The sequence below is a fragment of the Sorex fumeus genome, unplaced genomic scaffold (genome assembly GCF_029834395.1).
Source record: "Sorex fumeus unplaced genomic scaffold, SorFum_2.1 ptg000047l, whole genome shotgun sequence".
Classification (NCBI taxonomy): Eukaryota; Metazoa; Chordata; class Mammalia; order Eulipotyphla; family Soricidae; genus Sorex; species Sorex fumeus.
This window is the reverse complement of record NW_026606104.1, coordinates 4,278,048-4,296,053: the sequence shown is the minus strand read 5'-3', so window position 1 is coordinate 4,296,053 and position 18,006 is coordinate 4,278,048. Positions and strand designations below refer to the sequence as shown.

The following is an 18,006-nucleotide window of genomic DNA, read 5'->3' as shown; positions in this document are numbered from 1 at the left end:
GATGAGCTGACTGGGTGCGGGAGGGCAGGGCTGGGCAGTGTGAGCTAGAGGCAGGCACGCTCGCTCGGTGTGGCAGGTGGGGGAGGCCTGAACTGTTTTTTTTTTCCCTTTTTGGGTCACTCCCGGCGATGCACAGGGCTTCCTCCTGGATCATGCACTCAGGAATCACTTCTGGCGGTGCTCAGGGGTCCATATGGGATGCTGGGAATCAAACCCGGGTCGGCCGCATGCAAGGCAAATGCCCTACCCGCTGTGCCATCGCTCCAGCCCCACGAGCTGGGATTTTACTCACTTTATTTTCTCAGTGCCAGGGATCAGACCCAGGGTCTCACATGTACAAGGCGAATGTGCTGCCTCTGAGCCACACTCCAGTCCTTGAACAGTCACCAAAGACAACGGGAACCCCAAAGACACAGGCCCTAGGCAGGTCTGGAGCAAGGCAGCACCAGAAGAGCCCAGGAGGAGGAGGGGTGAGGAAGAAAAGACCAAAAAGACCAGCAGGCTTCTGTGGGCGTCCTGGGGTCAGAGGTCACGGGGGTTGAGTTGAATTTCCCACTGCAGAACTTGGCGAACTCTAATGCATTCCACAGTTTCAAGGATGGGGGGGGGGGGGGTGAGGGCTTCCACCGGGGTGTGAAGAAGGTGAGGGTCACTGAAGGTGAAGCCCAAGCAAGCCACTTGGCAGGCATTCGTGTGGACGCCTGGCTCTGTTCCTGCGAAATTCCAACCACCAGAAGAGACAAAGCACAAATGGCTCGAACCTTCGCCGCGCTAAGATCCCTGTGGAAGGAGATGGGTCACAGCTAACGTCAAAGCGCCGAGCTCTCGTAACAGTGAGAGCTGACTCCAGGCCCTGAGAATTTGGCAGCTACTTTGACAGAGTTTATCCGCTCGAGAGAACAGCTGAAGTCACCTTCAGGGGTGTCACCACCTCACTGATCTAAGCCACATTCTCGGAGGACCAGAAGGCAGCGAGCTGGCCACGTGAGGCCACTGCTGTGATCCCGAGTGGTGCATGTTCCACGACTGGAAAAGCACAGTGGGCCGGGCAGTGTGTGGAGCTAGACTTGATGTCGGTGGGCCTGATGGGTGACTTTCATGAAGCGGGGAGGAGAAAGATGGTCACGTTCTCCCCATCCCCCTCTGCCACCTGGGATCCAGGGTTACTGGGTTCTTGTCTCGCTTCACAGAAAAGAATTTCAGGAGTAGACGAGCAGTGAAGTGAAACAGATTTTATTTGAAAGTTTTGAACGGAAAGAGGAGGAAAGTGGAGAGTGCTCAAGAGATGAACACGGACTTCTCCAAGGCAGGAGAGAGCCCTTACACACACCCCAGAATTAGAAATGAAAGTACACATCTCAAGAGGGGAGATGCCGGCTACACATGTGCTCAGGCACTGCATGTGTTTGGCCACGTGGACTCAAGCAGCACAAGGGCTGGGGCAGCATATGCGTGCCCTTCCTTCGGTCATGGTGGCTTTTTTTTTTTTTTGGCAGGAAATTTTTATTTATTTTTATATTATATTTTATTTATTTATATTTTATTAGTGAAATACCATGAGGTACAGTTGTTGACCTTACAAATTTTTGTGCTTGGGTTTCAGTTATACAATGATCGAGTACCCATCCCTCCATCAGTGCCCATTCTCCACCATCAATGATTCCAGTACCCCTCCCACCCCCCAGCCCCGCCATCCCACCCTGCCTCTGTGGCAGGGCATTCCCTTTGGTTCTCTCTCTCTTTTTGGTTGCTGAGATTTGCAAAAGAGGCATTGAATGGCAAACATGTTCGGTCTATAGTCTACTTTCAGTAGGTCATGGTGGCTTTTATAGGGTTTTTCCAAGCAGCACCCAGCATGGGGCTTCTACCTAGGTCAAAGTCCATTGCTAAGGAGGCTGCCAAGGTGGTTGGGAGTAGTGATGGTCTTAGAAATTCCTTTCCTGGCCTTTTGTTTCTGCTGGAGCTTCTCTGGATCTGTTGCAGGCCCCAGTCGAGGGTCTTATCAGGCCTTAGTTCCTGTTTTCTGCAAGGTTGGCCTTCACAACTTCAGGGCTATTAGTTCCCAGGAAATTTACTGCCATTGCCTTGGAAGGGGCTTCCCTATCTGCCTGCCTGCTTACATCAGACTGATCACCCAGTGGCAGGGTCGAGAACCCAGAAATGACCTCACTGGTGTACATGCTCCCTGCAGCAGAGACAGCATTGAAAATCTGGCAAGAAAGGGTGGACGGCTCACTCAGTGGGTCTGGGATCATTTGTGAACCATATAAGAAAGGGGAAAAAAATCGCATCCCTACCTTGCATCGCACACAAAATGATTCTAGTGGGTTAAAGACCAGCATGAAAGGCCACAATTTAGAAGTAGTTGTAAGACTTTAAGTCACGTAAAGATTTTTTTTAAGTCATACATGTCAGTATTAGAAATAAAAAGAAAGAAAAATTCTAACTACAGCAAAAAAAAAAAAGGCAGAAGTCTTCTATTCATCAAAAATACTCTAAAGAAAATCAAGGTCAGGAATAAACTGGAAGGAGATATTTGTGATACATACAAGTTCTTTTTACCCAAAATATATAAAGAACTCTGAGGATCAGTAAGAACAAAAGACCAAAACAAACCATAGAAAAATGGGCAAAACTCCTAAATGGCACTTCACAGAAGAGGAAGTGACTAATAAACACATGAAATGATACTCAAGTATTTTACCAGGAAAATGAAAGTCTAAAAGCATTGTCTTTACCCACTAGTTTGACTAAAATCCACCAGCGATAAAAATGACGGTAAAGTGCAGGCTTCAGATATATAAGGCCTTGGGTTTGATCCCAACATCAGGCAGGCCCCTGAAAAAAATTTAATGCAAAGAGTTAATGAAGACCTGGAGCAGTGTGATTAATTCTTATCTAGCAGTGCCACTGTTGTGGAAAAGAGCATGGCATTTTCTAACGATGTCAAATATGTATGTATCTACAAAAGGACAGAACCACACAGCTGTGTGCCATAGAGGAACCTCTTACCCAGTTTCAGAAGCCATTATTAAGGGTGTTTGTTCTCAGGCAGAGAGACAACACAGAGAGATTGTGGTCAGGGCTCTTGGCTTGCATGTAACTGACATGGGTTCAATCCCCAGCATCCCATATCCTCCACCAAGTCCTGCCAGGAGTGATCCCTGAGTGCAGAGCCAGATGTAAGCCCTGAGCACAGCCAGGTGTGGTTCAAAACCAAAAATTTAAAAAAAAAAAAAAGATGTTTGGTCAAGTAAGTCAGATGAAGAAAGACAGACTTATATGATTACACTCATATGTGTCATATGGAGAAACCAGATGGATGAATGAAATAAAACATACAGAATGTGTTAGACTCTAAGGTCACCAGAAGGGCAGGGGAGGGACAGGAAGTAGAGTCAAAAGTAAAGGGTAGAACTGGGTGAAGCTAACTACCTGGAACATATTTAGCAACTTAAAACAAACATTGGCCATGAAGGCACTGCAAGGTGACTTCAATATCCATCCATATTAAATATAACGTTAGTAGGTTCATCATAATTCTCTCGGAAGAAAGCATAAAAATACCATAACCATGCCGTTGGACCCCACATCAGGCTGTTTCATTCAGGGCACCCCAGAGGGGGAGGGGCAAGGCCCCTCCCCACCCCAAGGCTCCCAGCCCCAGCAGCCAAAAACCTCCAGAACTCAACCGTCACCATGCTCACAACCGCTCTCCACACACTCAGGCTGAGCCTCACCCATGAGTGAACCTATTCCTGGACTGCTAATATTCCAAGAGTAGTACACCACATTTGATGGGATTTAAAGTAGAAGGCAACCAATCTTAGAGGGAAATATATTTTTACATATATATATATGCTGCCATATTGGTGACACCTTCAGGGTCAGAGGAATGAGACCCATTGTAATCACTGGTTTTGGCATATCGAATACACAACAGATAGCTTGCGAGGCTCTGCCTTGTGAGTGGAATACTCTTGGTAGCTTGCCAGGCTTTCCAAGAGGGAAAGAAGCTTTTGGGGCGACCTCTAATCGCCCTTGTAGGTGTTGCCATATTTGAACCCTATCAAATATGGTACGGCAATTCTGGAAGATGGGTATTTAGTGTCTTATAATGTGTCATGCGGTCGCTTTGCGGCCACGCGGGTCCGGAAATCGTCCTGGAGTGTGGCGGCGGCTGGGTAGTGGAGGTAGTGGAGGTCTGCCGGTGAGGTATTTATCTGGTACCGGTAGGGGTAGGGTGAGTCTTCTGTGTGTAAAAGCATGGAGTTGGAGCAATAGCACAGTGGGTAGGGCGTTTGCCTTGCACGCAGCCAACATGACTGATGGGAGTTTGATTCCTCCACCCCTCTCAGAGAACCCGGCATGCTACTGAGAGTATCTCGCCTGCACAGTAAAGCCTGGCAAGCTACCCGTGACATATTCGATATGCCAAACACAGTAACAAGTCTCAAGTCTCACAGTGTTACTGGGCCCGCTTGAGCAAATTGATGAACAATGGGAGGACAGTGACAGTGATATAAAAGCACACAGGGCTCAATCTTTAACAACATGGTAGTGATCTCTTATAGATCTCTTATAGAAGGGCTTAATGGCCCTTGGGTGAAATACAACAATCTTCACACACTTTCCTCTAAGAAAACTATTTTGGAGCATTTTCAGCAGTTTATTCATAACAAACAATACAAAATAACTTATTTCAGTTCTGCTTTGGAGGAGGGGCTCAGGTTCGGGATGGAAACATCTGAAATATGGTGGTGGGAAGGTGTAATGGTGGTGGGATTGGTGTGCGAATATTAAATGTAATCAAATATTGTGAACTACTTTATAAAAATAAAATAAATTTTAAAAAACAAAAATAGTAAGAGAGAGAGATCCCCCAAAATACATATTAATAGGCATAAAATCAGTGAGGGGAAAAGAGAATGATTATAGTGACATTGCTCTTTAGGGGGAAAAACTGATTTGCTTCCCAGATGTTTGTCAGTGACTGAATCACTCAACTATGATTTACTCTTAAGATGGAATGAACACGGGAGTGAAAGTTCATGGGAGCCACAGGTATCACTGGCCAGGAGGCTGGTGGGGGAAAACGATGCAAAGGAGAGCTCAGTGTGTCAGAGGTTTCTTGTTGCAGAACAGATGGCCCCTGACTTCACAACTTAAAACAAATGTTGGCCATCAAGTGGCCACAGTGGGTCAGGAACTCCAGGGCAGCCGGGATGGGGACCTGTAGGGTCTGTCAGCCGATGGGAGGGGAACCATCAGCCATCTCTGAGCTCGATTTCAGGCCTCTGCTTTTCTGCTCACTGGCAAGGCCGAGGGCTGGCCACCAGAGCCTGCCCACCCGGTGGTGGTTTCTTCCAAGGGGTTGTGATTCCACAGAGGAAGAGCCATATGTCCCCCACTAGAGCAGCCCCAGTCTCCTTACAGCCAACCTTAGAGGTGGGCTGGAGGAGCCGGAACGATAATACAGCGGGTAGGGTGTTTGCCTTACACAAGGCTGACCCAGGTTCAATCCCCAGCATCTCACATAGTCCCCCGAGCACCTTCAGGAGTAATTCCTGAGTGCAGAACTAAGAGTAACCCCTGAGCATCACTGGGTGTGAACCCAAAAAGAAAAAAAAAGTGAGCTGGAGAGATGGGGCAGTGGGGAGGGCATTTGCCTTGCATGAAGTCGATCTGGGTTCAATCTCTGGCACCATATTGTGTCCCAGAGCCCTACTAAGAGTGATTTGGGTGTTGTTGTTTTTTTTTTTTTGAAGGGGCACACCCAGCAGTACTCAGGGCTTACTCTTGACTCTTGGTGCTACTCTGGGGGACAATATGGGCCTGACCTGCCTATACTGTCCTCCATAGTACCACTAGGGGTCAAACCTAGGTCAGCTGCATGCAAGACAAGTGCCCTACCCACCGTACTATCTTTCTAGCCCCAGAATTGAATTCTGAGTAGAGTCGGGAATAAGCCCTGAGCACTGCCAGCTGTGGTCCCCAAACCAAACAACCTCAGAAGGATGCCCATCACCTCCTCCATAGCCCATCTGTCGGAATCACTGGTCCCAGCCGACACTTAGGAAGAGGGGGTCCTCAAAGATGGTGTATTCCAGGGTTGGGGGGACACACAGGGTCTGTGTCAGAGGCCGCCTGGCCCGCACTCTCCATGTGGCTGTCATCCAATAACGAGCAAAAGCATCCCCGGGACTCTGTCAAGTCTGCACATGGCTGTTGAGGAGCTGGAGGAGAACAAGAACGTGATGAGCTTGGAATCAGGGCTGGGGGCCAGGGGTGCCGCAGAGGGGTGCTCAGAGACAAGGCACAGCATATTCTGGGGGGCTGGGTGCGCCTGGGCACAGGTCTGGCAGGTTTCTGGCCTCCCAACAGGCAGGTGCCTTTCTGCGTGCTTTGGGCCACTTTAGCGTTTGAGAATGTGGGATCAGGCTCGCACACACTTTAGAGTGGGCGGGTGGGCTTTGGCATGAGCCCTCCTTAGAAGCCTGTGCCAAGCCCTCCCCAAAACACCTTTGTCCTCCCCGCCCCCGCCCTGCCTTCTTGAGGCTTTGGCCCCTGCCTGGCACTTTCCTCCCTGCTAACCCGCCCCGGCCCCATCCACTTAGCCCTGGGTTGGTCAGTGGCATTTCCAGGCCAATCCACTCGTTGCTTCTCCCCTTAATGAACACACATGTTCATCTGTTTGCTTTTTTACATGTTTATCACTGACTCAGCTCCACTTCCCACAGTCAGCTGATGCGCAAGCCCTTTGGGTCCATTTTTCTATGGATTCTGTTTCTCTGAGCTTGGGTAGGGCCTGGACGCCCCAGTACCCCAGTACCATCCCCTGGGCAGACCCTCATCTGCAGCCTGCTCCACCCCAACGCTGCCTCCTTCATGGGGGCTCCTTGAATGGGGACAAGCACCCCCTGGACATTCCCAAGACCAGCCTTGCACGGCTGGACTCATCCCCTGGCCTCAGGCTTAACTGAGACCTTGGTGTGGAATTCTGGTTTGGAGCCCATTCCCTTTAGAAGGTTGATCGTTGGTTGATCTCTCTCTCTCTCTCTCTCTCTCTCTCTCTCTCTCTCTCTCCTCTCTCTTTTCTTTTCTCTCGCTCTCTCCTCTCTCTTTCCACTCTCTCCTCTTTCTCTCTCTATTCTCTCCCCCTCTCTCTTTCCTCTTTTCTGCTGATCTAGAAGCAGGTGGGTGCGGCTGTGCTCCGGAGGCCATTTAGAATGATTTCTTTAACAACTTCTAATTTACCCACCCAGCTCTCTCCCGAAATGCTTCAGAGTAGGGCTGGTGGGAGGAGCCTCTCATTTTCTCATATTTTGCCTCCTGGGTCATCCCTGTCTTTTTCTGCCTTGTCGGGAACCTCCTCAGCTCATCACCTGATCCCCGGGGAAGCCTTTGTTAGACTTGCATGCCGTTCCTAGCACGTGGGCCCGATGCATTATTTTATCTCTTCCACCATCCATGAAAGGGCTTTTCCCTGAGAGTTTCTCTCTGTGAATGGTCTGTGTTTGATCCAGAGTTCTCTTTTGTTTATTTAATTGACTGCTTTGGTCGGTGTCTTCAATGTGAGAGACTTTCCACAGATGTCTGGGAATTCCTGGCAGTCTGCTTATTTTTAAAGCAGGAGAATGAACCCGTTCATGGCAGAGGGGTTCAGGCAGGAGTGAGAGCAGACCAGAGTTGTTTATCCACTGTTTTTGCCCAGTCTCGCAACTACTATTTATTTAATCATTTAAAAAGTGAAACAACACATACTCCATACCCTAATGAGATGATCATAACTATATTAAACTCCCTAAAAAAAAAAACAAAACACCCAACACCTTTTCCTCCTGAGCCTCTAAATAAATAAAAACAGGGATTGATCCGCTCTCCTCTCACCCCCGCCCCCTCCCCATCTTCTTCCAGTCCTCTATGGCAGGAGTAGTCCCCGGTCTTCCTTTCCTTTACTTTTACTTTACCTCTCTGCAGGAACAGCGTGGGGGGAGGCTGTGGATCCGAGACCCATGCACATAGCTCAGAAGTTGTAAATAGCTTTGGATGCTCGTTTTCTCCTTTCTACTCCCATGGTCCTGAACCACCTGTGAGTCACATCACTTCCTGCCTGCTATTTGCACCCCGGCTTATCTATCTCCATGACGACGTTCCAAACCCACCAAGAGGGTTCTCTGGGTCCAGCGAGCTCAGGTGTTCAGAGCTCCCTGCGAAAGGCCAATCGTTGCTCTTCCTGTCCTCTCCCAGGCCATCTCGCCTCCTGCCTCCGGTCTTCTGGCTCCTCCCATGTGCCACCCACCCCCAACCCATGTGGGCACATCTCTGTCCTGTTCACTTTGCATTTCAGAGCCCTGGGTGGTGCTTTGGGGTTTGAGGTGGAGGAAGGAGAGGAATACGGGCAGGGTGGGGGCCATGTGCTGCCAGCCAACCATGCCCTCAGCTCAGGAGGGGAGCCCTTCTTCTGCAGAGACCCCTGGCACCCCGGGAATCCTCCTCTGGAGGTGCCAGCCGTGCAGCCCATCAGCCCCTTCCAGGGTACGTGAGTTGGGATGCCCAGCACGTCTCCTGGATGCTGGAGCTGGCACGTCCAGTGCATCTAGACTGTCGCCTGACTCTGCATCACTCAGGACAGAGCACCTCACCCCAAGCGAGGGCAGGAGAGCAGGGCTGCAGGGGAGGGCCTCGGGTGTGCGGCTCCTGTGGTCGTTCCTGCCCTAACCATCGTGTCCCCTTGGCAGGTACCATGACCAGCAGGATGTCACGAGTAACTTCCTGGGCGCCATGTGGCTCATCTCCATCACGTTCCTGTCCATCGGCTACGGGGACATGGTGCCGCACACGTACTGCGGGAAGGGGGTGTGTCTGCTCACAGGCATCATGGTGAGTACCCGCCCCGCGCCCGAGGGTCCACAGCCTCCCAACCTGGGGGCAGAGCTGCTGGCTTAGGGGCCACACATGGGTGCCCTCTCTGGCACCTCACCAGCTGGAGCTTAGTGGGACTTCTAGGACTGAGGGCGGGCGTGGGGATCTGGAGGGACCCTCAGACACGTCCCCCAACTGATGCCATGTCTGTGTGTGTGGTTCTGGGTCTAAGGGCCTGGGCCTTCCCATGTCGATGTCCCCCAGCATGAGGTGACCTCAGCTACACAGTCACTGACACACACACTTGCCTATCACGAGGGATGTGGGGTGGGGCAGGGCTCCCAGGGGTAAGGGGTGGGGGCTGTTCTGCCCTGCCTGCTGGCAACAGCAAGGAGCTGGGTGATGGCCTCCATGTCACCCCCATACACACACCACGTATGTACACATGTATTCACGCACACATGCTCACAGACACACGCATACACACTCATACAGTGCTCACATGCACACCTGCACATAGTACTCATGCACATACGTACACAAGCACACGTGTACACAGGCACACATATGCACTCACACATGCACACACATTCACACACTCACACATGACACACATGCACTCACATATGCACACAAATGCACACACATGCTCACTCACACATCACACATGCACACATGCACATGTGGCCTACCCTGGCGGAGGAGGGGGCACTCCCTCAAGCAGGCCATTTTGTACAGGGCAGGCACTTCTGCCCTCTGCCCTCCCTCTAGCACCCAGTGGGAGCCCCTGTGGCTGCTTTCATGAGAGGATCTAGGGGTCCCACCGGAGGCCACAGCCGAGTGAGGCAGAGGTGCCGGCCTTACTCGGCTCTCGCCCTTCCTGTCCTCCCCCGCCCCTCGTACTTGGGTGACGAAGGTCCTTCCCTTCAGGCACTCCTTGGATCTCCTTGCTCACCCCAGCACCCCTGAAGAGGATCAGCCAGGAGACTACCCTGAGGGCAGGGTCCACAGAGCCATCCCCCATCCCCTCAGCTCTCCCCCATCCTGAGCCGAACAGAGACCATGGAGCAAGCACTCTCCTGGCTCTGGGCCCACTGGCACCAGCCGACCAGGCCCAACTCTGCTTCCAGAGAGGACAGCAGTGCCAGCCAGGCTTTCCTGCCTCCACACTGCTCAGAGTATGGGCCTGGCACCCCAGAATCCATTGGGCTGTGGCCTGCTGGGAACCTCCATTATGTTTAGACCGAGCTGTTCTCTGGTTCAGCTCAGGGCGGCATGGAGCCTGGGCTTCCCCGGCCTCCTGCCCTCCCTGGGCTGTGGGCATCTGCCCTTCCTGCACCCCCCCCCCAGGTGGCTGGGCACCCGCTTGGCTCCAGGCTCGCTCTCCAGCAACCTCCAGGAAAGAACCTTTTGTTCCTTTCCCAGGGGCAGGGGACCCTCCGATGGAGAAACCTGCTTCCAGATCAAACACGCTGCTCCAGCCTTTCATCTATTCTTGCCGAAACCCAGCAGCGCCAAACTGTTCCTTCCCATACACAGGCCGGGGGCGAGGCACCGTTCATTATGGTGCTTTCACCAGCCGCTGGAGTCAGCAGCTTCACTGCGGGGTCAGCAGTGGAACCCCCTGGGGCCATGACTCTAACAAATGTGACTTTTTCTAGCTGAGTCACTTCTGCCAGGGTTCCACGGGAACTCAGCCCCCCACTCCCACCCCTCCCTTCTCCCTGTTGTTGTTGCAAGAGCCTGGGGAAAGGTAGAGCTTCCTGTGTGTTACCATGGCCACCACACAGGCCGGCAGGCCTCGCTCGGCAAGGGAAGGAAAGATCTGTGTGTATGTGCGTGTACGTGTGTGCATGTGTGTGTGTGTGTCTCACAGACGCGCACACGCAAGGGCTGTAAATAGTCTTAATCATTGTTTTCTCTCGGCAATCCCAGTAACGGTGTAATTATCAACCATTAAGCGGGTATATAATTGTCTGAGCAACTTGACACTGTTGGCAAAGGCCTGGTGTGCTTGAGATTTCACCCCCAAAGGCAGATCCGTGAAGGCCCGTGTCCTTGCGAGGAAGACGTGAAAGGTTCTGTGAAGCCGGGAGCAGAGACTGGGCTGCTGGGGGTCTAGGAGCCGCAATGACAGGGAGCATGAGAAGGTGGAGTTGTCGTGCTTTGACCGGGCAGGGGCAAGGGGCCTGGCCTGGGCTGACCCTTTGCTTCCGCAGGCCCCAGGACCTTTGGTTCCCCAGGGGACCCCCATTTGAATACAGCCACCTCCTAACGCTGACTCACCGAGTGGCCCCTGCCTGCAGGGACCAAGTGCCAGCCTCCAGGGACGACCGTGGCGGCCTGGAGCGAGGGTCCCTGAGAGAAACTGGTTGGGGTACAGGGAAAGGTGGAGACTAGCTGGCTGGGTTGAGTCATCGCGGTGGGGGAACTGGGGCTCGTCTGCCTGGTGTCAGCTTCAGAGGGGAGCCGCTTCCCGAAACACCTTGGTTCCCAACCAACTGATGTTATTTTCGTTGCCTCGTGGAGTCGCCGCGGGAACAGACTCCAGCCGTCCGCCCTCCCCCACCTCCACCGATTCTGTGTTTGATCTCAGGGCTTCTTTCCTTGGAAACACCTCATCCTCCTTCCCCCTCGGGACAGTTCTTCCAAATCAAGGTTTTCCAGCCGGAAAAGGTTTCTTGGAAACCACATGAGGGAGGGCAGAGATGGGCCCACCCGGCCCTATGCCCGGGGCAGGTGTGCTCACCCCAGCCACCCCTGGGTGCTGCCCCTGACCCCGACCCCGTCCCAGGACAGTCTGACCTCAGAGAGGGGCTGCCCCACCCTCACCCCGGGGAGCTAGGAGTCACACAGAGAAGCTTCTGGAGAGATGGCTGGTGTTCTCAGTGAACCAGGACTGGCTCCTCTGAAGGCAGATGTCAGAGTCAGGGGCTGACCTGACCCACAGCCACCCCAGCCTCAGCACTCTCCTCTCTGGGCCCCCAGCCAGGCCTGAGTCCCACCCACAACTCACCTTGGCCCTTTGTCTCCTGAAACCTAGCAGGCAGGCACAGAGGCTGGGTCCCCATAGGAGCCTGGTGTACCCTGACACTGTTAGGGGGCACTGGGAGGGGGAAGGCCCTGGTCACTCCCCTCCTCACCTGTCCCGCGGCCAAGACCCTGTCCAGTGGCTGCCCGCACCCTGCTGGCCCTGCCCCCTTCCCACCCCCTCTTCTCTCCCCACCCCTCTCCCTCTCTCCTTCCCCCTTTCACTCAGCCTCTCTCCCAGCTCTCTCCTCCCTCTCCCCCACACTCTGAATGGGCCCCACAGACTGGGTTCCATCACCCCACCCTCTGCTTCCTGAAGCTTGCTAGTCTGAGCCCTCATTGCTAATGTTTGAGCCCTCTAATGGAAAGATATGTTAGGTTTCTTTATCGGTGATTACCCTTATGCCATTCAGATAGTATGCGCTCTCTCTCCCTCTCTCTCTCTCTCTCTCTCTCTCTCTCTCTCTCTCTGGATTTTCTAAGAGGAATATTAAGTTGGGTATACCCCATGCATCTTATTGCGATTCAAATCAGAACTAAGAGTTTAGCATGCTCGGGAGATCTCAAAGGAGTTTTGACATCTTCCTGTTGAAAGAAACCAACCTGTAGCCAAAGTGATAGCATAGTGGGTAGGGCCTTTGCCTTGCACACAGTCAACAGTTGACCCGGGTCTGATCCCCGGCATCCCATATGGTCCCGAGCATTGCCAGGAGTAATTCCTGAGTGCAGAGCCAGGAGCACCCCCTGAGCATTGCCAGGTGTGGCCTGCCTCCCCCATCCCCCCCTCCACTACCAACAACAAAAATTTCTTTTCCTCTCCTCTATGCCTCAAAACAAGTCATCCTTTGGGGGCTGGAGCAATAGTACAGTGTAGGGCACTTGCCTTGCATGCAGCTCACCAAGGCTCTGTCCCCAGCATCCCATATGACTCCCCGAGCACTGCCAAGAGTAATTCCTGATGCTCAAGGGTAACCCCTGAGTGTCACCAGGTCTGACCCTTCTTACCCCCCACCCTCCCCACCCCTGCAAACACAAAAGAACAATGCCAACTAAAGAAATGGCCCCGCATAACTGAAACCCAAGCACAAAAATTTGTAAGTCTATAACTGTACCTCATGGCGTTTCACTAATAAAAAAAAAATTAAATAAATAAATAAATAAAAAGAAAAACATTTTAAAAAAAGAAAAACAAGAACAAAAATGGCCCCAGGACTATCCTGTCCTCCCCTGCAGGAGTGAGTCTCCATCACTGGAAGATAGTTCTCTGGGGGGTCCTCGGGCTGCCTGAGAAGCCCCTAAGACTGCTCAGCTGCGTCCCCAGTCACTGCTCGCCTAGCAGCCAAGGATGGGGCTGGACTGCAGTCAGCCTGTCTGGGCCGCATGTGCAGGCCGAGGGTGCCCAGCCGGACAGGGCTGACCCCTGCTGCCACGGGAGACTTGGGAGAGCAGCATCATGGCTCTGCGCTTGGGGGCCCCCAGACAAGCATAGCAAAGAGGGTCTGAGCACCAGGGGCTGTGCATGAGGTGTGGCCTGAGGCCCTGGGGTGGATCCCAGCTCTGCATGGGCCCAGCAGCTAGGCTCACAGAACCAGGCCAAGCCCTCCTGGGGTGCCCCTAGAAAAAAGACAAGGGGTCCTGAGAGGTAGTGCTCTGCCCTTGCCCATGGCCAACCCGGTTTAGACCCCAAGTCCCACCAGGAAGGATCCCTGAACACAGAGCCAGGAATAAGTCCTGCCAGGTGTGGCCCCGAATTCCAAAACACCACCCTTCCCTTCTTCATCCTTTTGTTCTCCCCTCCCTCCCTCCCTCCCTCCCTCCCTCCCTCCCTCCCTCCCTTCCTTCCTTCCTTCCTCCCTTCCCTTCCCCTTCCTTCCTTCCTCCCTCTCTCCCTTTCTTCTTTCTCCTGTCTTCCCTTCCTTCCTTCCTTCCTTCCTTCCTTCCTTCCTTTCTCCCTTCCTCCCTCCCTCTCTCCCTTCCTTCTTTCTCCTGTCTTCCCTTCCTTCCTTCCTTCCTTCCTTCCTTCCTTCCTTCCTTCCTTCCTTCCATCCCCTCCTTCCTTTCATGAAGAAGCAGGATTTACTATGGTGGGGAGGGATGGGTGAGCAGACTCGGGGAGCAGGTCCAAGGCTCTCGGGAGAGCTGTGCCTGTCCTGTCCACAGGCCACCCGTCAGGGTGTATGTGACCCCACAAGCGTCTGCAATGAGCCTCTTTCAGCCTGCACGTCTTCCACTCGCCGCACTCTCTGGGTGAAGCCTCTCTTCCTAGACTCATGGAGCTTCTCGTGTCCAGGGAACTTGAATTTGACCCTGACAGAGCCTCCATCCCATGCTCCTTCCTCAGTTTGGTGCAGATGGACATGATGAATTGGCCAGTGTGGATTGTGGTCACTGTGCCCTGAGGCTTTCCAAGGTGTTCCCCATCCTGGAGCCTGAGGCTGGGTCAGCATGAGAGCGGATAGGAAAGGATTGTCCCCTGCAAAGGTCTGTCTCTAGGGTCCCTTATTGGAGCCCTGTGGCTCTGCCCTGGAGGCTGATCGCCACCTGCGGCCACCACACCCCACAGGGTGGAGCACACACATGTCCTCATTTTCAAGGAAGAGTCTCTACCCGGGGCAGGTGACCTGTCCATCCCCGAGTGGCCATGGCCTTCTTTCTTAGCTCCCTATAGGAGACGATCTGTAGGTGCCAGACCACCATGGGCCCCGCACAGCTGGCCTGTCCCCACTATCCTCTGTCACTTCCAATCCCCCCAATGGCCAGCCTGCGCTGAGCTACTTCATAGGCGCCTCAGTCTCTGGGGCGCCACAGAGCTCCTTGGGGTGCAAGCACCAGCCAAGGGGCTCCCGCAAGATTTCATGGAGCCAATCCCCTCTTTGACACTGCGTCTCCGGTCCCCTGCAGGGAGCAGGCTGCACAGCGCTCGTGGTGGCGGTGGTGGCCCGGAAGCTGGAGCTCACCAAGGCCGAGAAGCACGTGCACAACTTCATGATGGACACCCAGCTCACCAAACGGGTAAGACCGCGCTGCCGGCCACGCCAGGTGGACCCCAGGGCCTCTGGAGAGCATCAGAGTGGGGAGGCGTAGGGGCACCCCCCCCCCACAGATAGGCAGGGCCTGGAGATGAGGGGGGCCACGCTCCCATCTCCTCATCGACCACTGCACAGCGGTCCAGGCCAGCCAAGTGTTTCCTGACTGTGAGGTCTATAGCGTCCCCTGGTGTCACCGACCCCTTGCTTAGGGTCCAGGCTGAATCACCCAGCATGAGGTCACATTTGTGTTTGGGCTCAAATGTTTTCCTGGTGCTCATTCAGAAGGGCAGAGAAAGTCTTCAGAAATGCTCCTGGAAGCATGTCTAAATCCAATCCTTCAAAAAAAAAAATCATTCAAGACCTTCCTGCTGGCACCACCATGCTCCTGAATGTCGTTGGTTGAGACACCACCATCCGATTGTCCTGGGCTTTCCAGAGAACGTTTCTCTCTTGCTTCCTCATGCAGGTGGCTAAGGAGGATGGAGGGCTGGCAGTACGCAGCAAGGGGAGGCGGTTTCGCTCTGGAAAGTCTCAGTCTCTCCACCCCCCACCCCAGTGAATTGTCAGAGAAGAAAAGAGAAAAGGCCCATTTAGAAGAGACAGAAACGAGCCTTCCAGGAGAGCAGTGGGCCAAATGAGAGAGGCAGGAGCTGTTTATTTAATGACAGCTTTTATGGAAAATTCTTTCAAGTTGCAGGCTGAGCGGAGGGCAGGAGAGACGATTTCCTGCAGCACTCTTCCCGAGCCGGGCAGTGAGGGGGTCAGAAGCCCACGCAGGCTTCTTCTCATTAAGGACAAAAGTGGGTTAGGAGAGCCACGAGCAACCCCATTTGGATTTGGGGGTTCTGAAAGCCAGAGATGTTCAGTGATTAGTGTGGTGGTGCTGAAAGAAAAAAAAATGTGTTAAAAATTGAGACAAAGCAAAGAGAGAACAAAAAAAGGGAATGAATGGGAGGGTGAGCGCACTCACCCGCAGGAGGCGGTGGGAGAATGTGCAGTTGCCAAGGCCTCTCTGGCTTCTCCGCAGAATTATTTATGGTGTTTGATTGTTTGGTCTTTGATTACATTTACTGGATTCTTTCAAGAGCCTCCACAGATGTCATGAGGAAACGGGTCCAAGCAAAGACAGGGATGCTGTCGACATCAGCATGGCCCAGAGCTGCCCATCGTCCAGAGTAAAACACTTTTTATGGTGTAAAGAAGGCAGGACTGAAGGCCGATCCCTGGGGGGGAGGGGGCGGGGGGGGGAGGCCTCACTGGGGTTCCACCCCGAGACTGTCCTTCCATCCTGCTAATGCAGACAAAGGGCAATGCTCGGTGCTGAGCAAATTTCAAAAGTTATTGGGACACCTAAAAGCAAACAGGCTTGCATCTATTCTCCTGACATGATTTTGTGCAGGAGAGAGGGGTCAGAGAGGAGAAACCTCCAGGATGTTGCAGAAGCATTTTCCCAAGGTCCCCTGTTTATTTAATCTGGGTTGCTTTTCAGATCTAAGGATTTTGCTTTGCATTTCTTGTTCTTCCTTTGTCCTCTCCATGTTTCATTCTGTAAATCAGACGCTGGAGGAAAATAAAGTCGAGCCAAGCCAGCTCGCTTTTAGAATGGGAAAATAAACCATCCCCCCTGCAATATAATCGTAGAAGGAGATGAGATTTTGATTGCTAATTTCAGTCTTTCAAAAAGAATTCTTTGAAGTCCTCCTGGAGTCCACTTACTTTTTTGAAAAGTAGGGCTGAAAATCAAATCAACAAATATTTATCCCTCAGCCATGAATGCAAGGGGCAACTTTTTAATCGAATAACATCTTGTTTTCCTGAGAACACTTAAATCTGTGGAAATGTCCCTCTAGCTTGTAATATATTTTCCAAGTGGATTAAACAACAGAAAAGAAAGGTGCTTGCAGAGAGGATTTTCAAAACTGGCAGGGTTCGGCACCCTAAGGTCCTTTCATAGAACTTGGATTGGAAGGAGATTGACACCTGGGTCTGTCTGCTCTGGTCTTGCCTAGCTTGGACTGGCTCGTGGAAGCCCACCTTCCTCCCCAGGGGTCCCCAGGGGCTGAGCTGCTCTCTGTCCTCACAAAATGGCTCATAGCTCCCCTCAGAAGTGGTTCCTGGGCCAAAAAGACAAGCCCCCATGCACCTCGCCCCACCCTGATGGTAATCAGAGGCCAGGTGGCACCATGCCAAGCCTCTCCGGAGAGGACAGCCAGAGGGTGACGAGATAAAAGCAATCACTCACCGTCCACACAGCGATTCTTCCCACATTGAGGCCAGAAACAAACAAAAAAAAAGAGGAATCGGAACCTATTAATCATAAGCACACTCGAGTTGTTGATTCATCCTTAGGGCTTGCCCCGCTTTCCACTCTCCTCTGGTGTATTTATTTCAGAAGGCAGCTGGGGGAGCGTCTGATGGCGCTTGGAAGAACCCCATTCCTGGGCCCCAGAGGCAGCTAAGCTTTGCCTGCCTGAGGCACAGGAGGGGTCCACTGCCCCATGCTGCCCCCAGACACAGAACCAGAAGCCCCTGCATACTGCCCGGTGTGCCACCCCCCTCCCCCCCACCCCCAATCAAAGCAGATCTCCTTTTTTTTTCCCTGAATCCCAAATCCCGTGACTTGTTCTTTTCACCTATGTGACCTGTCAACCCGGTGTATTGTCATTTCTGTATTTAAGGCAGGCCCAGCATCCCACACCACCTTACTGCCATTGTTATTCTATAATTATAATCTTTTTTGCTAACCCTCGGGACTGCTAGATAATATATATGTAAATGACACATAGAAAAACTGTCAGAAAAGACCTTAGATCCTCATTCTTCTCTCCCACTCCCATCGCTCTGCTTGATGTCCCCCAAAACACCCAGCTTGGGGGAGCCACCCCCCACAAACACATGCCACGCTCTACTCTGCGGGTGCTGGGGTGGGCTTTAGGGGGCTCCAGGACTCACTTCGCCCCCTGTCTTACAGGCAGGTCTGTGAACGGCGAGGCGGGCTGTCCACAGGCACTCGGGGGGGCGCAGCGCCCACAGCTGGGAGATGCCCATGTCCCTCACCTGTGTCCACGCCTGACAGTCTAGG

The 18,006-nt window shown here is 52.8% G+C and overlaps 1 protein-coding gene across 1 annotated transcript in view; it reads left to right on the top strand.

Moving 5' to 3' along the window:
* Positions 1-18,006, top strand: part of KCNN3 (potassium calcium-activated channel subfamily N member 3) — a 149,480-nt gene that overhangs the window by 119,393 nt on the left and 12,081 nt on the right. The window contains exons 4-5 of the mRNA XM_056123658.1: positions 8,742-8,883; positions 14,797-14,907. Coding sequence (XP_055979633.1) covers positions 8,742-8,883; positions 14,797-14,907 — 253 coding nt within the window. The remainder of the gene's footprint in view (positions 1-8,741; positions 8,884-14,796; positions 14,908-18,006) is intronic.